The 25,492-nt window shown below is 43.5% G+C and overlaps 1 protein-coding gene across 1 annotated transcript in view; it reads right to left on the reverse strand.

The window, feature by feature from the left end:
• The window catches only part of gpr179 (G protein-coupled receptor 179), a 94,684-nt gene that overhangs the window by 33,259 nt on the left and 35,933 nt on the right, over nucleotides 1-25,492 (reverse strand). Inside the window, exons 3-5 of the mRNA XM_052038653.1 lie at nucleotides 10,298-10,400; nucleotides 9,304-9,533; nucleotides 2,315-2,383 (exon numbers count right to left, since the gene is read on the reverse strand). Coding sequence (XP_051894613.1) covers nucleotides 2,315-2,383; nucleotides 9,304-9,533; nucleotides 10,298-10,400 — 402 coding nt within the window. The remainder of the gene's footprint in view (nucleotides 1-2,314; nucleotides 2,384-9,303; nucleotides 9,534-10,297; nucleotides 10,401-25,492) is intronic.

The following is a 25,492-nucleotide window of genomic DNA, read 5'->3' on the forward strand; positions in this document are numbered from 1 at the left end:
TACCTGGAATGGGTGCGTTGTCTCAGGACAGGCTGGGCTTGTATTAGCTAGAGCTTAGAAGAGTGGGATCTTATGTGACTTGATTGAAACACATAAGATCCTGGGGGGTCCTACTAGGGTGCATGAGGGGATGATGTTTCCTCTTGTGGGAGAAACTAGAAACAGGGGTCACTGGTTAACCATATGGGGTCACCCATTTGACACCGAGATGAGGTGAAACCTTTTCTCTCAGAGGGTCGTGAGTCATTGGAGCTCTCTTCCTCAAAATGAGGAGGAAGCAGAGATTTTGACCATTTTACGGCAGAGATGGATAGAATCTTGATAAGCAGGGGGGGTGAAAGGTTACTGTGGGTTGTGGGCAGGACTGTGGGGTTGAGGTTACCATCAGATCAACGTAGGCCTTATTAAATGGTGGAGCAGGGTCGAGAGGCCTAGTTCTGTTCCTAATCCGTATGTTTCTGTGTATGTTCTTTTCTTTATTCATTTTTCAGGATCTGGGCTTCACTGCCAGCATTTACTACCTGTTCTTAATTACCCTTGAGATGGTGGGGATGAGCCACCTTCTTAGAGTCATAGAGCAATACTGCACAGAAACAGGCCCTTCGGCTCAATTCGTCCATGCCAACCAAGATGTCTATCTAAGTTGGTCCCATTTGCCTACATTTGGCTCATATCCCTCTAAACCTTTCCTATCCATGTACCTGCCCAAGTGTCTCTTAAACGTTGTTATTGAACCTGCCTCAGCCATTTCCTCTGGCAGCTCGTTCTGTATACTCACCACCCTCTCCATGAAGAAGTTGCCCCTTGGGTCCCTTTTATATCTTTCCCCTCTCATCTTAAACCTGTGTCCTCTAGTTTTTGATTTCCTTTCTCTGGGAAAAAGACTGTGTGCATTCACCCTAGTTACGCCCCTCATGGTTTTATACACCTCACCGCTCAGTCCCCTACACTCGAAGAAATAAAGTTCTAGCCTGCCCAACACCTCCCTATAACTCAGGCCCTTGAGTCCTGTGAACATTCTCATAAATCTTTGCATTCTTCACAGCTTAATGACGTCTTTCCTATAACAGGATGACCACTACACTCTGGGTGTGACGATTGTAATCTTTTGGTGAAGGTGTGCCATCTGTGCTTTCGGGGAGCGAGTTCCAGGATTTGGACCGAGTGACAGTGAAGGAACAACGATATATTTCCAAGTCAGGATGGCGCATAACCTGCACCTATTCACAACACTGCCGGAAGTAAATGAATTGGAAAATCGGGGAGAGAAACAGTCAAAGCCATTTTTACATCATTTCAGCCTGAGGTGAATCCAGTGTGGGTTATTAGAATTGCAGCTTTAACAGTTAAAAATAATACTGACTAATCCTTGATCAGAAATGAGATGCCAAAAGTGAGCAATTATCATTAGATGCGTCAAACATGTAAATTTGCTTCCAAATTTAGACCGAGCCATCTGTCAACCATCTACAAAGGAAGGCTCTCACTGGTGGACTGAATCAGCAATAACGTAATTGCTTGCTACAGTATTGTACTTCCAAAGTGGTTCAAAGAGATCAGACCACATCCAAGGACCTGACAGTGGGCAGTAACAAGGTGGACCAGTGTTTCCGCTGAGGAGTTAAGTTTAGAAAAGGTAAAATGGAAGACTTGCCACCAATATGGAGCTCTTTTTAGCCTTACTGAGAAGTTCTTAAGTTTGTTTATTGTCATAGGGTATAAATGCTTTGAAAATTAGCTTTTTGCAGGAGCGGTACAGTACTTTACAAACACGACAACATAAGTTAACTTAAATTGACATAAGATATACATAACTTACACACTTACAAAAATAAATGACAAAATGAACATAATGTCAATGAAGTGTTTGAAGTTCTCGGCCAATGAAGTGTGGTCACCGTTGTAATGTCAAAAGACAGAGCAGGGCTTTTTTTCTTATTTTCTTGAAATATTATGTTGCATTTGTGCAGGTTATGGGGACTGAATATTTGCAGGGCTTTAGACATTGAACAGGTAGGCAGGAGATCTCAGAAAGGTTTCTCAGAGACCCAGCATGGTGGCTTAATTGTTTTCCTTCTTTGCTGAGTGCTTCTATGATTAAAAGTCCTGAGCAGATTGGAACCGGTTGTCCAAAGGGTTGCAGATGTGAGGATGTGAGATGAGATGTGATGTATTCAGTTTGGGCTGGGGTGAAGTGGGTGGGAATGTGGTAGGACAGGGTCTGTCCAGTGGTTGGGATGGTGAAGGGAAAGGGGAGGAATCAGAAAATCTGGATAATTCAGTTTCATGAACAGCTATTTGCCTGGGTACTTACTGGAAAATATAGCAGGATAGATCCTCCGAGGATTGTCTCCAGCAGGAGTAGTCCTGATGCTCTGATTCTCTGAAGAGAGGAAAGGGAAGCTTTAAATTTCCTTACTAGGCATTCTCTCAGAGTTATGTGATTTGTGCATTTTCACCAAGTATTGTGTTCCTTCCCATTCCCAAATCCCAGACAAAAATTCCCATTGCCCAAACATGTGAATCCACAACAATTAAAGCAAAAGCTAGGATGCTTCACGATGGTAAAGCTGTGGAACTTAATTTGCATTAAGTATCACAGTTAATATATTCCCTTGTTTTTTAGCTTTATTACTTAATGAAAAAACATTTTCTCTGTTCAGTTAGTCTGCATTCTCTCTTTACAATAACACTCTGCAAAGCTCCAGGAATAAAAGCTCCTTCAGACCTCTCAGTCCCAGAGCGAAATTGATATCAACCAATGCTCTATATTTGGGAATGTTACACCTTTCATCTTGTGAGTTCTAAGGCCGATCTGACTGAGTGGATCAGAATGGTCTGTCACTCTTTCAATGTATCGAGATCTGGTGAGACCATATTTGGAATATTGTAATGTCTTGCTTCCCTGCATATGGAAGAGAGTGAGTACAGTGAAGGTTCACCAGTTTGATTCCCTGGACGGGCGGTTTGAGGAGAGGAGAGATTAAACAGACTAAGCCTACACTCTGGAGGTTAAAAAAATGAGAGATGGTCTTGTTGTAACAGACATAACTCTCAAGGGGCTTGACTGGATGGAATGTCTAGTGCCAGAGGTCACCATCTCACAATAAGAATTGGTTATCAAAAGAAATTTCTTCATCCAGGGAATGGTTGATCTTTGGAATTTTCTACCCAAGAGGACTGTGGAGCTCCAATTGTGAGTTTATTCAATCAAAGATCAATAGATTTTTAGATATTGAGGGAATCAAAGATATGTGGTTAGTGCGGGAAAGTAGCACAGAGGTAAAAGATCAGCCATGGTCTTGAAGGAAAGCACAGCAGGCACGAGGATTGAATGACCTTCCCCTGCCTCTATTTTTAATGTTCATATTTGCATTTCTATAGCACCTTTGAGAACCATAGGACATCTCAAAGGGTTTTGCAGCCAATGTAACTTTTGAAGTGTAGTTATCATTGCAGTGTAGGAAATATGGCAACCCATGTGTGCATAGCAAGATCCAACAAATGTGATAATGACCAGCCAAACTGTATCTGCAACATGGGCCAAGCGTAAATATTGGGTAACAAAGAGAATTCCTCCAGTCGTCAAAATAGTGCTACTCAGTGTTCTACAGTCATCTGAGAGGACTGATGACAGTCTGCCTGAAAGTCTCGTCGGAAACGTGGCACCCCTGACAGTGTAGCATCTGGTCACTAATGACACAGCCTGGGTTATGTGTTAAATCTGTGGGGATGAATGCTAGCCATAACGGAGGTGTAAATTACTTTATAAGCATAAACTATAACACATTATGTTATAAATGATTCAGTTCTTACTTTTAGACTCTGGCTTGTAACATGCACCTAGTCATTCTTTATTACACTATGTTTAACCTGTCTGAGCTTCTCAATTAGGTTCCAGACTCTAACTCATCTTCATTCCACATGTGAATGACCCAGATCTTTAATTACATTGCAACGCTGTAACATAAGCCACATTGTCCATTCTATATATAACCAATCCAAAATATCTCAGTTTGATTATAGCCTGGAAAATCTTGAGGTATCAACTACTAATTTTGTCTATCTATAAATCTCTCTTGATCTATGCATACTGGTCAATTAGATCACAGTTTGTAAAATCCACCAAGATATCTCTCTCTCTCTCTCTCTCTCTCTCTCTCTCTCTCTTTCTGTTTCTCCAACCCCATCTCCTGCACTTTAATGGTTGGCACCTCTCACAATATAGCACTCCCACATTATTCCAAAGACGTACAGGTTAGGAAGTTGTGGGCATGCTATGTTGACGCCAGAAGCATGGCGGCACTTGCGGGCTGCCCCCAGAACACTCTACGGCAAAGATGTATTTCACTGCGTGTTTCAATGTACATGTGATGAATAAAGAAATCTTATCCTCTTATCTTACCTTATCAGCTGGTAAATATTATGGACCTCAGCTTTCTGACCCAAAGATGAGAATGTCACTAAGTTGATGACATACGGTGCTTGCCACTCCACCCATTTGATATACTTGAATTAAAGGGATATTTCATCAGGTTCCACACTGTGACACAAGTTTACTCAGTTGCTTGGTCCCTTTGCTTTAGCTCCCCTTTTTATTCCCTTGGTCCTTCTGTTGTGACTTCCCTTCCAGAATCTACCTTCACAGGGCGTCATTAATGTGTGCATAGTTAGTGAACATCAGCAGGTTACCTAACCGTTGCAGAGTTGAATAAATGAAAATCAAGAAACTAGGAATCTGTAAAAAAAAACACAGTAATGCTGGAGTCAGCAGCTCAGGTAGTATCATGGCGAGAGGAACAGAGTTAACGCTTCAGGACAAAGACCCTTTGTCGAAACATTTTCACAAAGAGTCTTTACCCAGGAAGATTAACCCTGTTTCTCTCTCCATAGGTGCTGCCGGACCTGCTGAGTGTTTGCGGTACTTTCTGTTTTTACTGTAGGAGAGGGAAGAATGGAGGGTTTATCACACATTAGGTTAATTGCATGGTCTCCTACTGCCTGACCATTTGCCACCTTCAGTAAGAGTCACCAGACTGCAGTGATAAACTAGAACCCTGACTGATTCTCTCCCACTGAGGTCACATCTTGTCCATCTGAAACCTACTGCTCACATTGAATTTAGCACAAATCAGCGATCGATTCATATCTGCAAGTCTCAGAAATTTTTCTCTGATCTAACTGATTAGATATATTTACCATGGCTCTTACACACATATTAGGGATCAATGTGCCATAAGTCTGTGATGATCAAAAGCCTTCGCTAGACCTATCAATATGTATCGTTGCCTGTGTCAGCTGTGAGTCTGCTGAAATCACTCTCATCTCCAAGGCCATTCTGGTTTCATGCCCCCTTCCTTGAGTAAGGAACTCAGTGCAGTGCCGGGAGAACGCTTCATTGTTGGGGATGACTTCTTTCAGTTGAACGTTAAGCTGAGACCTTGTCCACCCTCTTGGGTTAGATGGGGGTGGGTGGATGGAGGTGATAAAGAACAAGATCAAAGAAGATTAGGGCTGTTCTGGGTTTCTTGACATTAATTAACAGCACAGGAACAGGCCTTTCGGGCCATAATGTCTGTGCCGACCATGATGCCAAATTAAACTAATCCCTTCTGCCTGCACACGATCCATATCCCTCCGTTCCCTGCATATTCATGTGCCTGTCTAAAAGCCTCTTAAACATCACTATCATATCTGCTTCCACCACCACCCCTGGCAGCCCGTTCCAGGCACCCACCATTCTGTGTAAAAAACTTGTTCCATGCATCTCTTCTAAACTTCTCCCCCTCTCACCTTAAAGCTATGCCCTCAAGTATTTGAGATTTCTATCCTGGGAAAAATATTCTGTCTAACCTATCTATGCCTCTCATAATTTTATAATCCATAGAATGAGGCTGGGTCAGACTATTGGTTTGTGGGTACATGTTGTGTGCTAATTAGCTGTTGCATTTCCCCATAGCAGAACATTCCAAAGACTCTACGTTGACCTACAGTCACTCGATGATGTGAAAGGTTCAATATAATTGCTTGTCCCTTTTCTCTGAAAATCTCAATACACGCAAAATCCTTCAGTGGATTAACGAGCAGAGAGGAGGCGTGAAACTTTGCCAAGGCCACTTGGACTGACGACGTGTTATAGGTTTAAGAAAAACATGCATGCAATAGTCTAGAAATTGGAATGTGCTGTCGTGATGCCTGGTATGGTTGTGCAGCTGCCAAGGGTTGGGTTACAGGGTGTGTGAGGATGATGGGGGGGGGGGGGGGGCAGAGGGAAGAGGTAGCGAAGCAGCGGGAAGGAGAGCTGGTGGTTGTAGACCAAGTCAGGGCCACAGAGTGTGGTGCGGTGGGTGGGTTTGATGATTAGTTGGGGTGGTGAGAGAGGAGACTGGGTGGAGATTCAGCTCTTTTGGGAGAGTGTGGTTTGGGTGATCACTGAGTCAGGGGCTCAGGGCTTAGACTGATGGGGGGTGTGGGTGAATCTGGGAGGAGGTCAGTGGGTGGAGGGGTGTTGGTTCCTAGGCATGAAAACCAGAGGATATAAGGCAAGTGTAGGACCCATCTTACAGTGGCCCCAGTTTGAGGACATGGTTAACTTGACAGTGACCAACAATGATCGCCCCCAGCTCAACATGGACTAATTTCTCTGGGTATATGGGGAACAATTCCACGGTGCACACCTTGTGCTGAAATCACCTCAGGAGGACAAGAGTAATTGACGCCAGAAAGCTCCGGTTGAATTTCCAGAACGACTTGGAATGACGTGGTCACTATCACATTTCAATCTGTCCAACATGCATCGTCAATCATGCAGTACGATCTACACCAACAATGTGATCAATGTGCTCATGAGGGGCATAGATAGGGTGAATGCACACAGTCTTTTTCCTAGGGTTGGGGAATCAAGAACTAGAGGGCATAGGTTGAAGATGAGAGGGGAGAGATCTAACAGGAACCTGAGGGGCAACCTTTTCACCTGGAGAGTGGTCAGTACATGGAATGAGCTGCCAGAGGAAGTGCTTGAGGCAGGCACAATAACAACGTTTAGAAGATACTTGGACGTGTACACAGATAGGAAGGGTTTACAGGGATATGGGCCAAATGTGGGTGAATGGGACTGACTTAGGTGGGAATCTTGGTCAGCATGGACCAGTTGGGCTGAAGGGCCTGTTTCCATGCTGTATGACTCTAAACTTTCTCAGCCATTACAGTTAAAAAGTGACCTTTCTAGGGAAGGATTTAAGGCTTAAAAATTAATTCACTGAAATCCTTTAAAAAGATTAAATATTTGCAGAGACGAGGATTTATTGATCCTGCCCCTTTATCACCCACACCCACCAGGTGGAAGGAGGCAGACAGACAGGCCTTATTAATCAGGAGCAGCTCACTGCTTGATAACTGGAGATCTCTCTGTTGTCAAGCGGTTGAAGTGTATTGATCTTTCAGCAGCAGGGGCTATTTACCTTTCCAGCTTTCCCTTTTGTGTGGATTTTTTTTAAAGTGCAAGGAATCGAAAGGCGCAGGTGAGTCAGTGACCTGAGCTTTGCAGGGAGGGGTTGGTTACATGGAGAGTGGGGCAGCTTTCAAGTCTTAAGGCTATCAGGATTTGGCACGCAATTCACACCATTAACTTGAACATTAATGCCTGATTAAAGATTTTAATGAGGAGGGTGAGAGGGTAAATTAACAGGCTAAACTAATGCATATGTGTGTGTGTGTGTGTGTGTGTGTGTGTGTGTGTGTGTGTGTGTGTGTGTGCATGCGTGTGTGTGATATGCAGTTACAACTGCATGCGTGTGGGTGTGTGTGGCTCTGTGTATGTGATATGTAGGTGTGTGTGAGTGGGTGTTTGTGATGCATGTATGTGTGTATGTCTCAGTATGTGTGTACCTCTAACGGTGGGCTCTGATATCCACCATCATGAAGTGCTTCGAGAGGCTGGTCATGGCACACATTAACTCCAGCCTCCCAGACAACCTCGACCCACTGCAATTCACCTACCACCGAAACAGGTCTACAGCAGATGCCATCTCCCTGGCCCTACACTCAACTCTGGAGCCTCTGGACAGTAAAGACACCTACTACTGTTCATTGACTACAGCTCCACCTTCAACACTGTAATTCCAAGCAAACTCATCTCCAAACTCTGAGACCTGGGACTCGACACCTCCCTTTGCAACTGGATACTTGACTTCCTGACCAACAGACTGCAATCAGTGAGGACAGGCAGCAACACCTCCAGCACGATTATTTTCAACAATGGTGCCCCACAAGGCTGCATCCTCAGCCCCTAACTCTACTCCCTATACACTCACAACCACGTGGCCAGATTCTGCTCTAACTCCACCTACAGTTTGCAGATGATACCATCGTAGTAGGCAGTATCTCAAATAACAATGAGTTGGAGTACAGGAAGGAGATAGAGAACCTAGTGACATGGTGTCATGACAACAACCTTTCCCTCAATATCAGCAAAACAAAAGAGCTGGTCATTGACTTCAGGAAGGGGGGCAGTGCACATGCTCCTGTTTGCATCAACAGTGCTGAGGTCGAGAGGGTTGAGAGCTTCAAGTTCCTAAGAGTGAACATCACCAATAGCCTGTCCTGGTCCAACCGTGTAGATGCCACGGCCAAGAAAGCTCATCAGTACCTCTACTTCCTCAGGAGGCTAAAGAAATTTGGCATGTCCCTTTGACACTCATTAATTTTTATCAATCACTTGTAGAAAGCATCCTATCTGGATGCATCAGGGCTTGGTACGGCAACTGCTCTGCCAGTGACCACAAGAAACTGCAGAGGGTTGTGGACTCAGCCCAGTACACCACGGAAACCAACCTCCCAAACATGGACTCTGTCTACACTACTCGCTGCCTCGGTAAAGCCGCCAACACAATCAAAGACCCCACCCACCCTGGACATTTTCTCTTCTACCCCCCTCCCATTGGGCAGAAGATACAAAAGCCTAAAAGCAAGTACCACCAGGCTCAAGGACAGCTTCTATCCCACTGTTAAAAGACTATTGAACTGTCCCTTAGTATGATAAAATGGACTCTTGACCTCATAATCTATCTCATTATGGCCTTGCACCTTATTGTCTACCTGCACTGCACTTTCTCTGTAACTGTAACACTTTATTCTGCATTCTGTTATTGTTTTACCTTGTACTACCTCAATGCACTGTGTAATGATCTGTATGGACGGTATGTAAGACAAGTTTTTCACTGTACCTCAGTATATGTGACAATAATAAACCAATCTACCAACTTAAACACACACACACACACACACACACAGAGGCTGCCTCACCTTGTTTCTTCTGAAGCAATAGACCACCAGCATACTGATGAACACAAGCAGCATGGAGAAAGCTTGGAATGACAAAATAGCCAATCGTAAGTGCTTGTCCTCCTGGGTGAAGCAGGGAGCGTCACTGACACAGGAACTGCAGCCATTCTCGCACGGCAGGCACTGGAATAGTGTCCTGGGTTTGTCAACCGCAAACCGACTGAAGAAGGAAACGTCCTCATCCTCCTGCCCTGCAATTGTCACAGAGAGAGGGGTTCAGATAGGCCACAGTGCAAAGCCTGGAGTGCCCATCCTTGAATTTCACACACTGTGGTACTCGAGGCAGGATTTGAACTGTTCATGATGCATAAACCTTGTACAACTGAATATCAGGAAATAACTTCTCAATGGACAAAATGTGTGAATTTCCAGAGGAAGACAAGCTGGGATGAAGGTCAGGGAGAGGATTTACATGGAGCCATAGTGTGAGGGTAAACCTACCCATTTGAGGTGGCTGCGGTGGGATTACTCATGGACTGTGTTCTTGTCAAGAAGCTCTGGAAAGAGATCCAGTGGTCTTTATCAAAGTTCACCCTGAGCAGCTGTGTAACACAAGACTCTGTACCCTAATGGGCTGACTCTGGGGATGCACACTGAGACAAATATCTACTGCTGCTGGGAGTTCAACATCTCAGTAAAAGACACCCTCTGGTCAGGCCAAACATGTTGATTGTGGTCCGGAACTCACTTCTGGGAAGAGAAATTCTCATCATACTTAAAAAGTACACAGATGACTACTTGATCTGACAAGGTCATAGACCAAGGACAGGAATTTGGGATTAGGTTGGATAACTCTTCTGGCAGTGGGGCTACTGGATACATTTGACATGGACACATGGGTCAATTGGCCTGTGTCTGGGTTGTAAATTCTCAATGACTTTACAATTGGCCACATTGTGTTCTTCCTTTCCTATACTTGTGCATTTCTACTTTCACAGGAGGATTAGATACTCACTACCATTGGTGTTGGTTGAGATAAGGTTAGGGTTGTAGTATCCTTCTTTACAGACGCACTGATAGGCTCCCAGTTGAAACCCTTGTCCTTTGAGTGGAGAACACTGCAATTGAAAGCGACATCAAGTGATTTACATTTTCACCTCACTGCAGCCTGGCCTGATTACAGAAGTTCTGAGAAACTGTACTGATTCACATCAGTACTGTTGGTAAAAGGACACAAATCCCTACAGTTCATACAAACATTATTTTAAATCCTCTTCTTCCAAAGTCTCTAATACTCAACAAAATGGAATTACAAAGGTACCTTTAAGGTAGTTATCAAGGTGGATGGGCATCATCTAACTGCAGGCAGGGTAGTGTAGCGGTTAGCATAACGCAATTACAGCGCTAGCGACCCAGGTTCAATTCCGGCCACTGTCTGCAAGGAACTTGTACGTTCTCCCCGTGTCTGCGTGGGTTTCCTCCAGGTGCTCTGGTTTCTTCCCACATTCCAAAGACGTACGCGTTAGGAAGTTGTGGGCATGTTATGTTGGCACCAGCAGCGTGGCGACACTTGCGGGCTGTCCCCCAGAATACTCTACGCAAAAGATGCATTTCACTGTGTGTTTCGATGTACATGTGACTAATAAAGATATCTTATCTTATGAACAATGCTACTTGACCACAATAACATTGAGACTCTTGATCTTAGGTTTGTGAGGTTAAGGCTAATGTTTTGGTAGTTTGTGTTTTATTGGTTCTAACCAAAGAGCCAGTATGGATGTGATAGGTTGAATAGCCTCCTATTATGCTTTAGTTTTATACTTTAATGGGATCTGGATGTCACTGTCAAGGCCAGTATTTATTACCCATTTCTAGCTGCCCTTGGGAAGTTGGGACTCAGCTGCCTTCCTGAACCACTGCAGTTCCTACCCAACCCTATTGTTTTGGAGAGCATTCCAGAATTTAGATTCAGTGATGATGAAGGAATGGTGAATATAACATATATTTCCATACCTTATAGAAGGCAGGCCATTTTGGCCCATCCAATCTATGCTAGTTCATAGACCAATCCCATTCCCCACTAATTTTCTGTGTAACCTATTCTCCCCATGGTCCTATCAACTCCTTCCAGATTCTACCACTCATCTACACACCAGGGACAATATACCATGGTCAATTAACCTACCAACTTACATGTCTTTGGGGTGTGGGAGGAAACTGGATCACTCAGGGGAAACCCATTGGGTCAGAGGGAGAACATGCAAACTCCAAAAAACCCGTACCGGAGGTCAGGATCGAACCTGGGTCACTGGAGTTCTACCATCACCATTACTGTGATGTCCCATTTCCCAGAAGCATTTCCTACTCAGGATGATGTGTGACTTGGAGAGTAACCTGAAGAAGGTTGTGCCCCATGTACTGTACCTGCTAGTCTTCACCTCTTATCTGGTAGAGGTTGTAGATTTGGGAGCTTCTGTTAAGGCAGCCTGTCTGAGTAGCTGGAGTGTGTACTGTGGAACATACTGCAGCCGTTATCATTCTCTGGTAGTTGGAGCCCCATCAAACTTGTGCCCACTTCTCATCATCTTAACTCTGCAGTTTGCCTCCGTCCACTCTCACCTCTTAGTTAGAAAGTTGAGAATTTTGGTTCAGAATTTTCATGCAGACCTGGGCTGGAACTCAAGTCCAAAACTGATGGAAGTACAGTCGGAGATACCATTTCCTAGATGAGACTTTAGACGGAGGCAGTAATTCCTCCCAGGGCAGCTTCCCTTGGCGATCATCAACATTTATCCATTTAATTCTCATCAACTCACACAGGTTATCTGGTTATTTTATCTCACTGTCGGACTTTGCTATAGGATTTTGGGAATCTCTTGAAGTTGAGAAGGTGCTATATAAATGCAAGATTTAACTTTACTGCTGATAATGTTGTGAACACACACCTCCAATGGGATTACTGGACATAATTGAAAATTGGGAAGGTTGAGTTTCTTGAAGAGGTATCTAAATATATTGATGAGGCCAGTGTGGTTGATGTGCTTTACATGGACTTCAGTCAGGCCTTTGACAAATTGGTTGCGATCTGGAATGCACTGCCTGAGGAGGTGGAGGGAGGCACTCATAGAGTCATACAGCACAGAAACAGACCCTTCGGTCAACTGGTCCACTCTGACCATCAGGTACACATCTATGCTAATCCCATTCCCTACACTTGGTTCATACCAAGATGCCCATTCTGTTTGCCAGCACTTGGCCCAGTACGTCTGAAACCTTTCAAGCTGCTCTCTGCAGATCTACTAGTACAATAGGATGGACTCTTGACCTCACAGTCCATCTTGTTACGACCTTGCACCTTATTGTCTGCCTGCACTGCACTTTCTCTGTAACTGTAACACTATATTCTGCATTCTGTTATTGCTTTTCCCTTGTGCTACCTCAATGCACTGTTGTGATGAAATGATCTGTATAGATGGCATGCAAAACAAAGTTTGTCACTGTGATTGTACGTGTGACAATAATAAACCAATTTAACATGTTAAATTTAATTTGATATGTACCTGTCTTTTAAAAGTTGTAATTGTACTTGCCTCAACCACTCACTCTGGCAGCTCATTCCACACACCCTTTGTGTCAAAATGTTGCCCCTCAGGTTCCTATTAACCCTTTCCCCTCTCACCTTAAACCTATGCCCTCTAGTTCTTGATTCCTCAACCCTGGGGAAAAAAAACTGTGCGTTCACCCTATGTATGCGCCTCATGACTTTATACACCTCCATAAGACTCCCATAATATTTAAGAAGCATCTAGGAATTGCCAAGCCATTGAAGGCTGTGGATGAAGAGTAGGAAATGGGATTAGTATAGATGAGTTACTTGATGGTGAGCATGGACATGGTGGGCTGAAGGGCCTGTGCTGTATGAATCTATGACACTAATCCAGGGATGCTGCCTATGATCCCTGCCACTGTTGGAGTGTAAACTCACCAATTCAGCAGATCGTATCTGTGCCTGGTTCATCTCTCTGAATATCCGTGCCAGGTGGTGAATTTACGTTGTGAATTTCTGTGAATTCTCACAGCAATTGAAGAACTAGTCATCTTTGGTCGACATGGCAACCACTGCCCTCAGAAATGTCAACTATTTTTTTTCTGTAACCCTGTAGCCATCACAGTGGAAAGGTTAATGTATGAATATTAATCAGCTGGGAACGCCGGTCTGGCGTTGGTTGCTGGAGGGTTTCAGGAGTGGAGCATCTTAGGCAGTGGAATATGAGGTCAGTCCCATCTGGTCCTGCTTTGCAGACACACTCCGACTGATTCTGAAATAGTGCAAACCTTTGCATTCTATTTAGAGGAGATAAAAGCCACTTTCTGTTCATACACATGATTAATTAGTCTTGATTGGATGAGGGTTTATCGCAAACACTTGTCATTAATCATTTTTGTTGCATGTTAACAAGTCACTGCTATAATTGTGACTTGTGTAAAGTTCATATTTAAAACAGCCTGTTACAACTTGCATTTGTTTTCCTGTTTAACCTTTCCACCCAATTAATTCCCTTCTGCACTGAAGGACAAGTTGTGCTTGCTGGGGAGAAGTGATCGGGGTTCCTGCTTCTCTCCACCACCAACTCTGTCCCTGGGATGAGCTTTGTGGCCATGTTTGTGGAAGGCAGTTGGCAGTTCTGTGCTGGCCCAGCATCTAAATTTTCTGGGGATTATGATCGCTGGCATATCTCGGATTTATTGCCCACTTCCAGCTATCGTTCAGATAGTGAGATTTTTTCTTGAACCTCTGCAGTCCATGACTGCAGGTAGAGAACTTCAGGATTCTGACCCAGTGAGGATGAAGCTAAAGTGATATATTTCCAAGTGGCATGGTGTATGATCAGAGGGAGACTAGGAGTTGGTGGTGTTCCAAAGCGCTGGCCGTCCTATTCCTCCAGGTGAGCACATCAAAGAAGGTTTGACGAGTTACTATAGTGCATCATGTGGGTAATGGAGATTGCAGCCACAGTACAGTCAATCCTGAGATTCCTCCTCAGTATTGCCCTGGGGAGGTAGACATAGATTCATCAACAAATAAACTTTGGGCTGCAGTACTGATGGGGACAGGTCTGTCATCATTTAAACCCTGGGGTAGAATACTGGTGGGCACAGATCTGTTTATTACACTGAGGTGCATCACAGATGGATTCAGGCCTGTCACTGTATAACCCTGGCCACAAGTCAGGTACCAGATGACTGGAGGACGGCAAATGTGCCCCCCCCTCCTTTCACGAAGGCCTGGTAACTACAGACCTGTGAGCCTGACATCAGTAGCAGGGCAGTTACCCTGAGGGACAGGACTAATGATCACTTGGAAAGACAGGGACTGACCAGAGACAGCCGGCATGGCTTTGTCAAGGGCAGATCCTGCCTGACCAAACTGACTGAATTATTTGAGGAGGTAACCGAGTGTATTGATGAGAACAATGCAGTAGATGTGGTTTACATGGACTGCAATAAGGCCTTCGACGAGGTCCCACATGGGAGACAAGTCCAAAAGCTTAGGGCCCATGGGATCCAGGGCATGTTGGTAAAATTGGATCCAAAGTTGGCTTGGCAATAGGAGAGAGAGGGTGATGGTAGAGGGTTGTTTTTGTGATCAGTGGTGTTCCATAAGGAGCAATACTAGGGCCCTTGCTGTTTGTAAAATACATGAGTGATTTGGATATGGATGTAGGGGGCACTATCAGTATGTTCACAGATGACACAAAAATTGGGGAAGTTGTTGACAGTGCGGAGGGCAGCCTGAGGCTACAGGGTGAGATTGGTGCTGGTGAAATGGGCTGTGAAATGGCAGATGGAGTTTAATCCTGATGTATGTGAGGTGATGCATTTTGGGAGTACTAATGAGGCTGGGACACCATGAATGGTCAGTTCCTAGGGAGTATTGAGGAACAGAGGGACCTTGGTGTGCAAGTCCAAAGATCCTTGAAGATGCCAGTGCTGGTAGATAACGTGGTTAAGAAGGCATGTGGAATACCAGCCTTCATTTGTCAGGACACCAAATACAAGAGCAGGGAGGTTATGTCCCAACTTTATAAAACATCGGTCAGACCTCAGCTGGAGTACTGCATGCAGTTCTGGTCAAAGATGTGACAGTGCTGAAGAGGGTGCAGAGGAGGTTCACCAGGTTACCTGGGATGAAGTGTTCCTGAGACTGGAGAGGCTGCGTCTGTTATCCCTGGAGTGTAGCAGGTTAAGAGGGCACATGGTTGAGGTATTGGAATTGGAATTGATTTATTATTGTCACATGTACCAAGGTACAGTGAAAAACTTGTCTTGCATACTGTCCATACAGATCATTTCATTACACAGTGCATTGAGGTAGTACAAGGTAAAACAATAACAGAATGCAGAATGAAGTGTAACAGCTACAGAGAAAGTGCAGTGCAGCTAGACAATAAGGTGCAAGGTCATAATGAGGTAGATTGTGAGGTCAAGAGTCCATCTTATCTTATATAAAATAATGAGGTGTATGCATAGGGTAGACTGCAGGAAACTTTTCCTCTTATCAAAGGTGAATAAAACTAACGGATATAAATTTAGGGTCAGGGTAAGAGATTTAGAGGGGATCTGAAGGGGAGCATTTTCATCCAGAGAGTGGTGAGCACCTGAAGTGCACTGCCCGAGGACAGTGGTGGAGGCAGTCACTGACAGCATATAAGAAATGTCCACATGAGCACTTAAATCCCCTTAGCATAGAAGGCTATGGCTCAAGTGCTGGAAGATAGGATTAATAAAGATGGATGCCCACTGGTCAGCATGGACATGGTGGGCCAAATGGCCTGTGTCCATGTTGTGTGACTCTCTGCCTCTAACCCTGGGATACAGTACTGATGGGCAGTACCTTTCATGGTATTGCACTGGAGTACACACTTCTCGCTGACACTAACTGCAATTTCAAAGAGCACTTTTGAAAAACTGACATAGCCACAATGTACTGTGGTTCTTTGAATTACCATCCCTGTCAGATGCTCACTTCCATGTTTTACCCTTGTTAGAGAAGGGCAAGTGTCCGTGACAGCGGACTGCAGGATAATGATCATGGTATGTGGTACAGTGATTATTGAGGGTGAATGGGCAGGAAATGTGACCAGCTTCCTGACTTAAGGAAGGGGGGAAGGTGTTAAAAGCTAGCTTTATAAAAAACTTCACAGTTAGCTTTCATTTATTTTTTCCCTGAATGGCCTGTATTATTGACTTTAGCATTTATCTCTGAATGTAATGGCACAAGTATTAGTGTGCTTGAATTCTGCAGTGCTTTTAAAAAATGGTCAGGTTTCAGGAATGGGTAATTGTTTGCTCCTGCATTATACCTTACCCCCACAGATACTACTCAACCTGCTGAGTTCATCCAGTAGTTTGTTTGTTGCTCCAGATTCCAGCATCTGCAGTCTCTTGTGACTCCAGTATTATACTTCCATTGATTTAATATCACTTCAAACAATGTCTACAGTTACAGGAGGCAGCTTTGCTATTGAACATGCTGTTACTGGGATTTCCTGTCATATAGTGGGCTTGTAGCAACTACAAACCCACCTACAATAGCTGAGAGGGCCTCCAATCCTCTGCTTTCCCAGGGCAAAAGGTTGAGCCAGGGAGAACGTTGATCTATACAATCAGCACCATGCCAAGATTAATCAATTACTCTTAATCAACTGGTTCATGAAAAATTTCTTTTGTTGCAGAGTTTGACTTCAAAAAGTACTAGCATTTAAAGAGATTATTGAAATCCAGGATAAAGGATGCAGACATTAGGAAATCAAGGTTAAACATGGAAAATCCTCTTTAAAACCTAAATGGGCCTTAATGCTAACACAGCAAAATATCTGTTCATTAAATCCTGAGTGTCTCTTGATTGGAATCAGCTCTCAGTAACAGCTCTCCAACCAACGTCACATTTATATACCAGTCTCCACAGCCAGCTCTCTTACATGGACAAGTCAAACTTCAACACTATGATGCTAATTGGCCCAACACATTAATGCAATCACAAAGAAGGCACGCTAGTACCTTCGACAGATGTACGGTGGAGAGCATTCTAACTGGTTGCATCACCGCCTGGTACAGAGGCTCCAATGCGCAGGATTGAAAGAGGCTACAGAGGGACACATCATGGACACAACCCTCCCCGCCATTGAGGACATCTTTGAGAGGTGGTGCCTCAAGAAGATGGCATACATCATTAGGGACCCTCACATCCTGGGCCATGCCCTCTTCTCGTTACTACCATCGGGGAGGAGGTACAGGAGCCTGAAGACCCACACTCAATAATTCAGGAACAACTTCTTCCCCTCCGCCATCAGATTTCTGAACAGTCCATGAACCTATGGACACTACCTTGTTATTCCTCTTTTGCACTATTTATATATTTTTGTAATTTATAGTAATTTTTATGTCTTTATGTCTGTACTGTTGTTTCAAAACAAGCTTCACAACATACGTCAGTGATAACAAACCTGAGTCTCATTCTGATTCACAAGTACTTTGAGAATCCATCCCCGTTCAGATGCATATGAAGACGCCTTAATACTGCATTATCAGAGTAGGGGTGCGAGAGATTGCATGATACCAGCCAGTGGAGTCAGGCTTGGTCTTAAATAGAGCTGACAATTACATATTGATTACATTTTCCCCTGGATTAAATCTTGGACTGCTTTGAAAGCTTTGAACCTCTGCTTTCTGGATTGCAGAAACACCCTTTATATTTTAAATACAATACAGATGTTTGATTAAAAAAAAGAGTTTTGCATTTCTAAAGCACCTTGCTCTGCCTCAGGCCATCCCAAAACATTTTACAGGCTATGAAGTATTTCGAGATGTTATCAGTCCCTGTTGTATTGTAGGGAACATGGCACCAATCTGCATAGACCAAGTCCCCACAGAAGGCAATTGATAATAACTAGGTAATCTGCTCTTTTGATGTTGACTGAGGGATAAACAATGGCAGTAGGACACGCCACTGTTGTCCTTGAGATCATTTCTGTCCATCCAGGAGAGCTGACAGGGCCTTGGTTTAACATCAAATCTCAAAGACACCACCCCTTGGCATTGATACCATTGGCACCACCGACAGGAGGCCCTGCCTCAAGAAGGCGACATCTATCATCAAAGATTCCCACTGCCCGGCTCATGCCACCAGGTTCAGGAACAGCTACTTTTCCACAACCATCAGGTTCTTGAACCAACCTGCACAACCCAGGTTGAACCAGGTTAGGGATGAAAGTACTTTCAACCAAAGCCCTGCTAAAACAAAATTCAACAGGTAACCAGAAAATACTAACTAAAGGTAATCAGGGGGAAGAATCAGAGGGCAAAGGAGGATTTTTATTTGATAAATTGATTTATTATTGTCACATGTACCGAGGTGCAGTGAAAAACTTTGTTTTGCATGCCATCCATACAGATCATTTCATCCGATTAGTCTATTGAGGTAGTACAAGGGAAAACAATAACAGGATGCAGAATAAATTAGTGACTGCACTCCAGAACATGCTGCCTGACAGGGTGGTGAAGGCAGGTTGAATCATCACAACCAAATGGGAATTAGATATTCCCTTGCAAAGGAATAAAAATCTCTTTGCATAGATGCAGCCTGACCTGCTGAGTATTTCCAGAATTTTCTGCTTTTATACAAAATTGCAGGGTTGTGGGGAAGGAGCAGGGAATTGAGAACACAATGGGCTGAATGGCCTCCTTTGTAGCACCAGATCCGTGAAATGATCTGCAGCAGTTGGAGAGGGAAATGAGAAGGAAAATGGATGTTTTAAAAATATCCAGAATCAAAGCCAGTATCATCTGTCAGAGAATCACTCTGAAAGCTTACTCGGACACGCAGTTCTTTGTAGATGGACAAATTATTTGAGAAACACTAAGTTACTGTGATATTTGTAGATGTCAGGAGTGGAGGGTTAGTTATTTTTCCCTGTACCAAGTGACTCATCTGTCGTAGGGAACGAGGAGACATCACAGAAAACCTTTAGGAATGTGTCTGCGTCAACATGACATACCCAGAAAGAAGGAATGTAAAAACTATTTATAAGTGATGCGATTTGTAGCAAATCATGGCTGCATTAGCAAATGGAGCTTAAAGCGATGTTGTCATGGTTACAAGGCAGTTAGCTGTCTTTTATGTGTGAGAGATTGAGAATCTTAATGATGCAGCTTATGATGTTCATCATACCTGTTGAGAAACATTGAAGATATTTTAAAGGTGGCTTGAAATAAAAACACAACCATTAAATCAGGAGACATTATGTTATGGTCACACTGCAGCTGACAGCACATCCCACTGCTGATATTTAGGTCCAAAAAAATGAGGTGTCCCGTATTCCCACAGCACTTGATATCCACGCTCTTTAATTCAAACCAGGCAGATGATCTGCGCACAGCAGGATCCCACAACCGCCAATAAACTAGTGACCAGATACAGGCGGTCCCCGGGTTACGTGATGATTCTGTTCCCGAGAACTGTCCCTAAGCTGGTTTGTCCGTAAGTCAGAAACGGCCGTTTTCTATAGTAACCCATCTCGTATTGCCCAACATACGCTTGCTATAATTCTTTCATTTCAATGCATAATCACCCTAAGAGACTTCTATACTTAAACTAATGGAATATGTACTCTACCCAGTCATTAATGTATACTATGAAACATTTTTTTATTACTACTATAATTTTTACTAGCTTGAGAAATGCTTTAAAAATGTCTGGGAGAATTTGCATAAAGTCAGATTTCCAAAAGTCAGGAGATTTGTAATACAGAGAGCTCCTGTAATCTGTTTTAGTGACATTGATGGAAGGATTAATGTTGGCCATGAGCCTGGGGAGAGCTCTCCTGCTCTTCTTTGAGAAAGTCCCAGGGGGACTTCTACATCCACCTGAGAAAGCTGTTGGTTCAAAGGTGACATCTCAGTCAGTGCAGCCCTCCCTTGGTCCTGCACAGTGCTCCCTTGGTCCTGCACAGGGCTCCCTTGGTCCTGCACAGGAGGCATTGGCCCAGGTCGTACATTCAAGCGCCCGGAGTAGGAACGGAACCCATGACCTTCTGTAATGGGCAAGAGTGATGCCCAGAACAATAGCTGCAACTAGAGAGGGATTTATTGGTGCCTCAAGAGGGTAAAATTTACACTGCAGGAACACCTGGCCTAGCAAATCAGTGGTGATATAAGGATGCTAGGAGTGGGAGCTGCTGGTCACTGGTGCTACACCAACTCAGACTCTCGGCTTCATGCTATTTCGACTGTAAGAAGGTGTGCGCTGGCGTGGTGTGCATGGCATGCCCATTGACAGAGCAGGATACTTGGAATGGGCCTTGAAAACAGCTCAGAAATTGGAACTAGCCTTCTTATGTCAAGACTTGGCGTTGAATGAAATACTGAGAGACACTATGGGGGGGGGGGTGAAAGAATAAAGAACCACTCCCCACCCCCCACATTAATTGCAATAACGGAACTGATACTTTTCTCTTAATACATAATTTAGTTAAAGTCTCTGTATGTACTAATTCATTTTTAATGGTATTCATATTAAACTGCTTTACTGCACTCAGGAAGATTTTAATTGAAAGGCAAGCCCCGTTGCTATAATTCATGATCAGGAAGCAATTAAGGGAAATTAATCACTGCAATATGTTGTAATCAGGTGTTTGTTCACTTCCGGGCATGGAGTACACCAGCAACAAAAGCAGAATCGAACACAGAAGGAAATCTATTAAGCCCAGTGGACTCTGTGAAAGTGCTAACCAATTAGTCCCTCTACATCTTCCTAGACCTGCAAAGATTTCCTCTTTGAGTATTTTTCTGGTTCCCTTTGGAAAGTTATTATTGAATCTCCTTCCACCAGCTTCTGATTTGCTGGCAAGAGTGTGGTCGGCAGACCAGGGTCAGCGCTATTGGTCACATCTGAGTCCAGTGCAGGTATCACAACAGAGACTGCAGATGCTGGAAATCTGGAGCAACACACAAAACACTGGAGGAACTCAGTGGGTCAGGCGGCACCTATGGAGGGAAATGGACAGTCAACCTTTCAGGTCTCAGCCTGACCCGCTGAATTCCTCCAGCATTTCGTGTGTTGTTCCAATGCAGGTATCCAATAGTTCTGTTCAATCTACAGCACCCTACACAAAGCTTCTCCCTGAACTTTCTCTTGTGGGTTGCATCAGAAACTAGATCCACTTAGGTTGAATGGCCTTTTCTATCCTGCAAAATTCCATGCACAGCAGGATCCCACAAGCACCTAGTGACCAGATACAGGCAGTGAGTGGGAATAATGCTGTGCACTATAAAAAAATGAGCAAAACAGGATTGGCTTCAGACCAGCTGGTTGTTGTTGAATCCAAATAGACAGGTAAATTTTGAATTGTCTCAATTAATCTGACTCCTCAAATTGTGGATTATCAATGTATTAACACAGAGTTTTCCTCCTTAAAAGTCAGTCTCGTGCCTTGGTGAGTAATGAATAATATATACTAGATTTCTTCAGATTCAAAATAAATGCAAGAAATCTGAAACAAAAACAGAAAGAGCTGGAAATACTCAGCAGATCAGGCAGCATCTGTAGAGAGAGAACCAGAGCCACTGTTTCAAGTTAATGATCATTCACAGATCAGGCAGCATCTGTGGCTGCACAAGTTGACAGGGTGGTAAAGGAGGCATGGGGCATGCTTGCTTTTATTAGTTGAGGCATTGAGTTCAAGAGTCAGGGAGTTATATTGCAGTTTTATAAAACTCGGGTTAGGCAGCATCTGGAATATTGCATTTAATTCCGGTTGCCTCCTTATAGGAAGGATGTGGAGGCTTTGGAGACGGTGCAGAAGAGGTCTTCCAGGGTGCTGCCTGGATTAGAGGGCAGGTGCTATAAAGTGAGGTTGGATAAACTTGGGTTGTTTCCTCTGGAGTGTCTGAGGCTGAGGGAGACCTGACAGAAGTTTATGAGAGGCAGAGAGAGAGTAGACAGCCGGTATCTTTTTCCCAGGGTTGAAATATCTAATACTAGAAGGCATGCATTTAAGATGATAGGGGGAAAGTTCAAAGAGGATGTGTGGGGCAAGTTTTTTACACAGAGTGGTGGGTTACTGAAATGCGTTATCAGGGATGCTGGTAGAGACAGAAGCAATAGAGGCATTTAAGATGCTTTTAGATAGGCACATGATTATAGAACATAGAACAGTACAGTACTGCACAGGAACAGCCCTTTGGCCCACAATGTTCTGCTAAACTAATTAAACTGGTAATTAACTGTCTAACTAAACTAATCTCTTCTCCCTACACAATGTCCATAACCCTCCATTCTCTGTACATTCATGTGCCTAGCTAAGAGCCTATCCCTTTACATTTGATCTCCCAAACTGTGACACTTCGCACTTGGCTGGATTAAACTCCATCTGCTATTTCTCTGCCCATACCTGCAACTGATCTATATCTCGCTGTATCCTTTGGCAATCTTCTACACTATCCACAACGCCACCAATCCTTGTATCGTCTGTGGACTTACTAACTCACCCGTCCAATATGCAGAGAATGGAGGGATATAGACTATGTACTGGCAGAATGGATTAATTTAATTAGGCATTATTAACTTAATTAGTTCAGCACAACATTGTGGGCTGAAGGGCCTGTTCCTGTGCTGTATTGTTCTATATTCTATCTGTTTCTCACTCCACAGATAGTGTCTGGCCTGTTGAATATTCACAGCACTTTCTGTTTTTATTCCTCAGGTTCATTCTGGGTCTGGTGGCTATATTTATCCATGATAAACAGACATGTTGTGTATATATATCTCAGGCTCCAAGTCTTTCACCTTGCGCAGCCTGCCATCTCTGTATGACTCTCACATTCAGTTACATGCAGAGGTTGACGCTAAATTGGATTATTTCTGTTTCAAAATGGAACATCAAACACATTGCAGTGTTTGTTTGGAGACTGAATTTCTCCACCTCTTCCTGAGCTACAGGTGGAAGAGAATATACATTCACATCTATAGATATTAACAGCAACAACTTGCATTTATATAATGCCTTTAATGTTATAAAACATTCCAGCATGTTTCACAGGGTTGTTGTAAAAAACTGACACTGAGCAATAAAAGAGGTGATGAAAAGTTTTCTGAAAATACTCGGTTTTAAGGAGGGTCTTAAAGGAGGAGAGAGAATTGGGAAAATTCTCAGAGAATAGATGGATAAAGACACAGCCAGCAGTGATGGGGGAAAGCACGAGAGGTCTAAGTCTCTCTCTGTGAGATTACTCTTAAATGAACATTTAAACCATTTTTTGAAAGAATTCAGCAATTCCTAAATAATAAACTGAACATTAACCTTAAAATTCTGAGGTTCTTAATTCAAGTTTAGAGTTCACTTCAATTGTTCATTTTAATTCATTCACTGGTTATGAGCATTAGTAATGAAGTCAGCATTTATTGCCCTTCCTAATCACTCTGCTCTTGAACTGAATGGATGGCTAAGTAGTTAATATTGATGAGTCTTGAGTAACACATAGGATGGCAGATTTCCTTCCCTCAGGGATAATAGGGAACCAAATGATGTTTTAACCACAATCTGTTAATTTCATGGTTACCATTACCAACATTAGATTTTCATTTTAAATTTATTTAATTATTGGATTTTAAGCTCCCCAGCTCCCAGTGTGGGATTCAAGCTCTTGTCTCCAGATCAAGGCATTTAGACACCAATCGAGTAGTTTAACCACTTCTGCAGTGCAACTTTTGTCTGTACTAAGAGACTATCAATGCTAAAATTTTTAAAAGGTAAAACTAAAAATTTTTAAGTAACAGTTCCTATTTACAAGCTCCCCCAGGAGTTTGGCACCCTGACTTCTGTGAGCTGGATTTAAATGAACGATAATTTGAAACATTGCCACATGCTAACTGCCATGGGAACATCTGTAAATTACATAAAAGAATCAGTAATGGTTTTATTCTGTATCATCACAGACTTTCAAAATGTCAGATTAAGCCTGAAGATAAAATATTGACTCTGATATTCTCCAGTTCAAAGGCAATGTTGCTGTGATTCTAGATGTGTGAGACTGGCTTGGAATTTATTCCATCCTTTGCAAAATATTTCATTTGATGGATCGTCCTTTCCCTGCTCTCGGGAGGAGTAAAATGTTGCCTAGTCCCTAGTGTCTGCGCTGTGTCTATTCCTCAATCAGCTTCGCTGAAAGAAGGAGATTATCTGATCATGTTTTTCGCAGGATCTTGCCCGAGCAAATTACAATTACCTCATAAAAAGACTTCAGGATTTCTTAGGGTCATGAAATGTATTTTATAAGTCTATGCAAATCTTACTTTCCTCTTATTTATAACTAGAATTGCTTTTGTTTCCATTAAGATGGTAAATGCACAGTTCTAGCCAGCCCTGAGAAGTTAGAACCCAAGGATTCAGAATAAATGGGTCGTCGTGTCACCTTAGAAGTAATGTGGAGCAATTTTTGATGCATTAAGCACACTGGTGATTTCATCAGAAGAGTTTCACTGCATCTGACATTTTCCAGAGTTGTTAAGCCTCCCCATTTGAAGGATGATACTGACAGTAAGGCCGCTAGGAAACCACTGTCTCACTTGTCCATACTGAAGGACTGAGAGCGTCAAGGGCATTGAGTCTATTGGGAACTAACGTTTTCCAGGAGTGCACTGGGAAGCTCCCAGATTTCATATTTACTTATTTTGTTGCCCTTCTGTTTATGTCTATTTCTTATTTTAATATGACACAAAAAAGGCCATTCGGCCCACTGGATCCATGCTGGGGCTTCCCAACACTGCAATCCCAGCACTTCCAATCCCCCTCTCTTTACTTCCCTGCTGCCTTGCAACTTTACTCTCTCTCACATGCCCATCACCTCGACTTTGATCCTCCTCCCACCCATCCAATCTGGCAGCCATCTTCAGAACGTGGGAGGAAATGGGAGCAGCTGAGAGAAGCCCAGATGGCCACAGGAAGCATGTGCAAGCTCCACAAAGACAACACCCTTGGTCAGGATCGAACCTGGGTCTCCGGAGCCATGAAGCAGCAGCGCTGATACTGCAACACTTTGCCAACTCCATCAATGGGGTCGGTGGTGGATTAGCAGTTGCACTGCACCCATTCAGGTGAGAACGTGGTATTGGAACTCATGATTTGCCCCCTCTTGGTTCATCTCCTGGTTG

Source organism: Pristis pectinata, chromosome 25 (assembly GCF_009764475.1).
Source record: "Pristis pectinata isolate sPriPec2 chromosome 25, sPriPec2.1.pri, whole genome shotgun sequence".
Lineage (NCBI taxonomy): Eukaryota > Metazoa > Chordata > Chondrichthyes > Rhinopristiformes > Pristidae > Pristis > Pristis pectinata.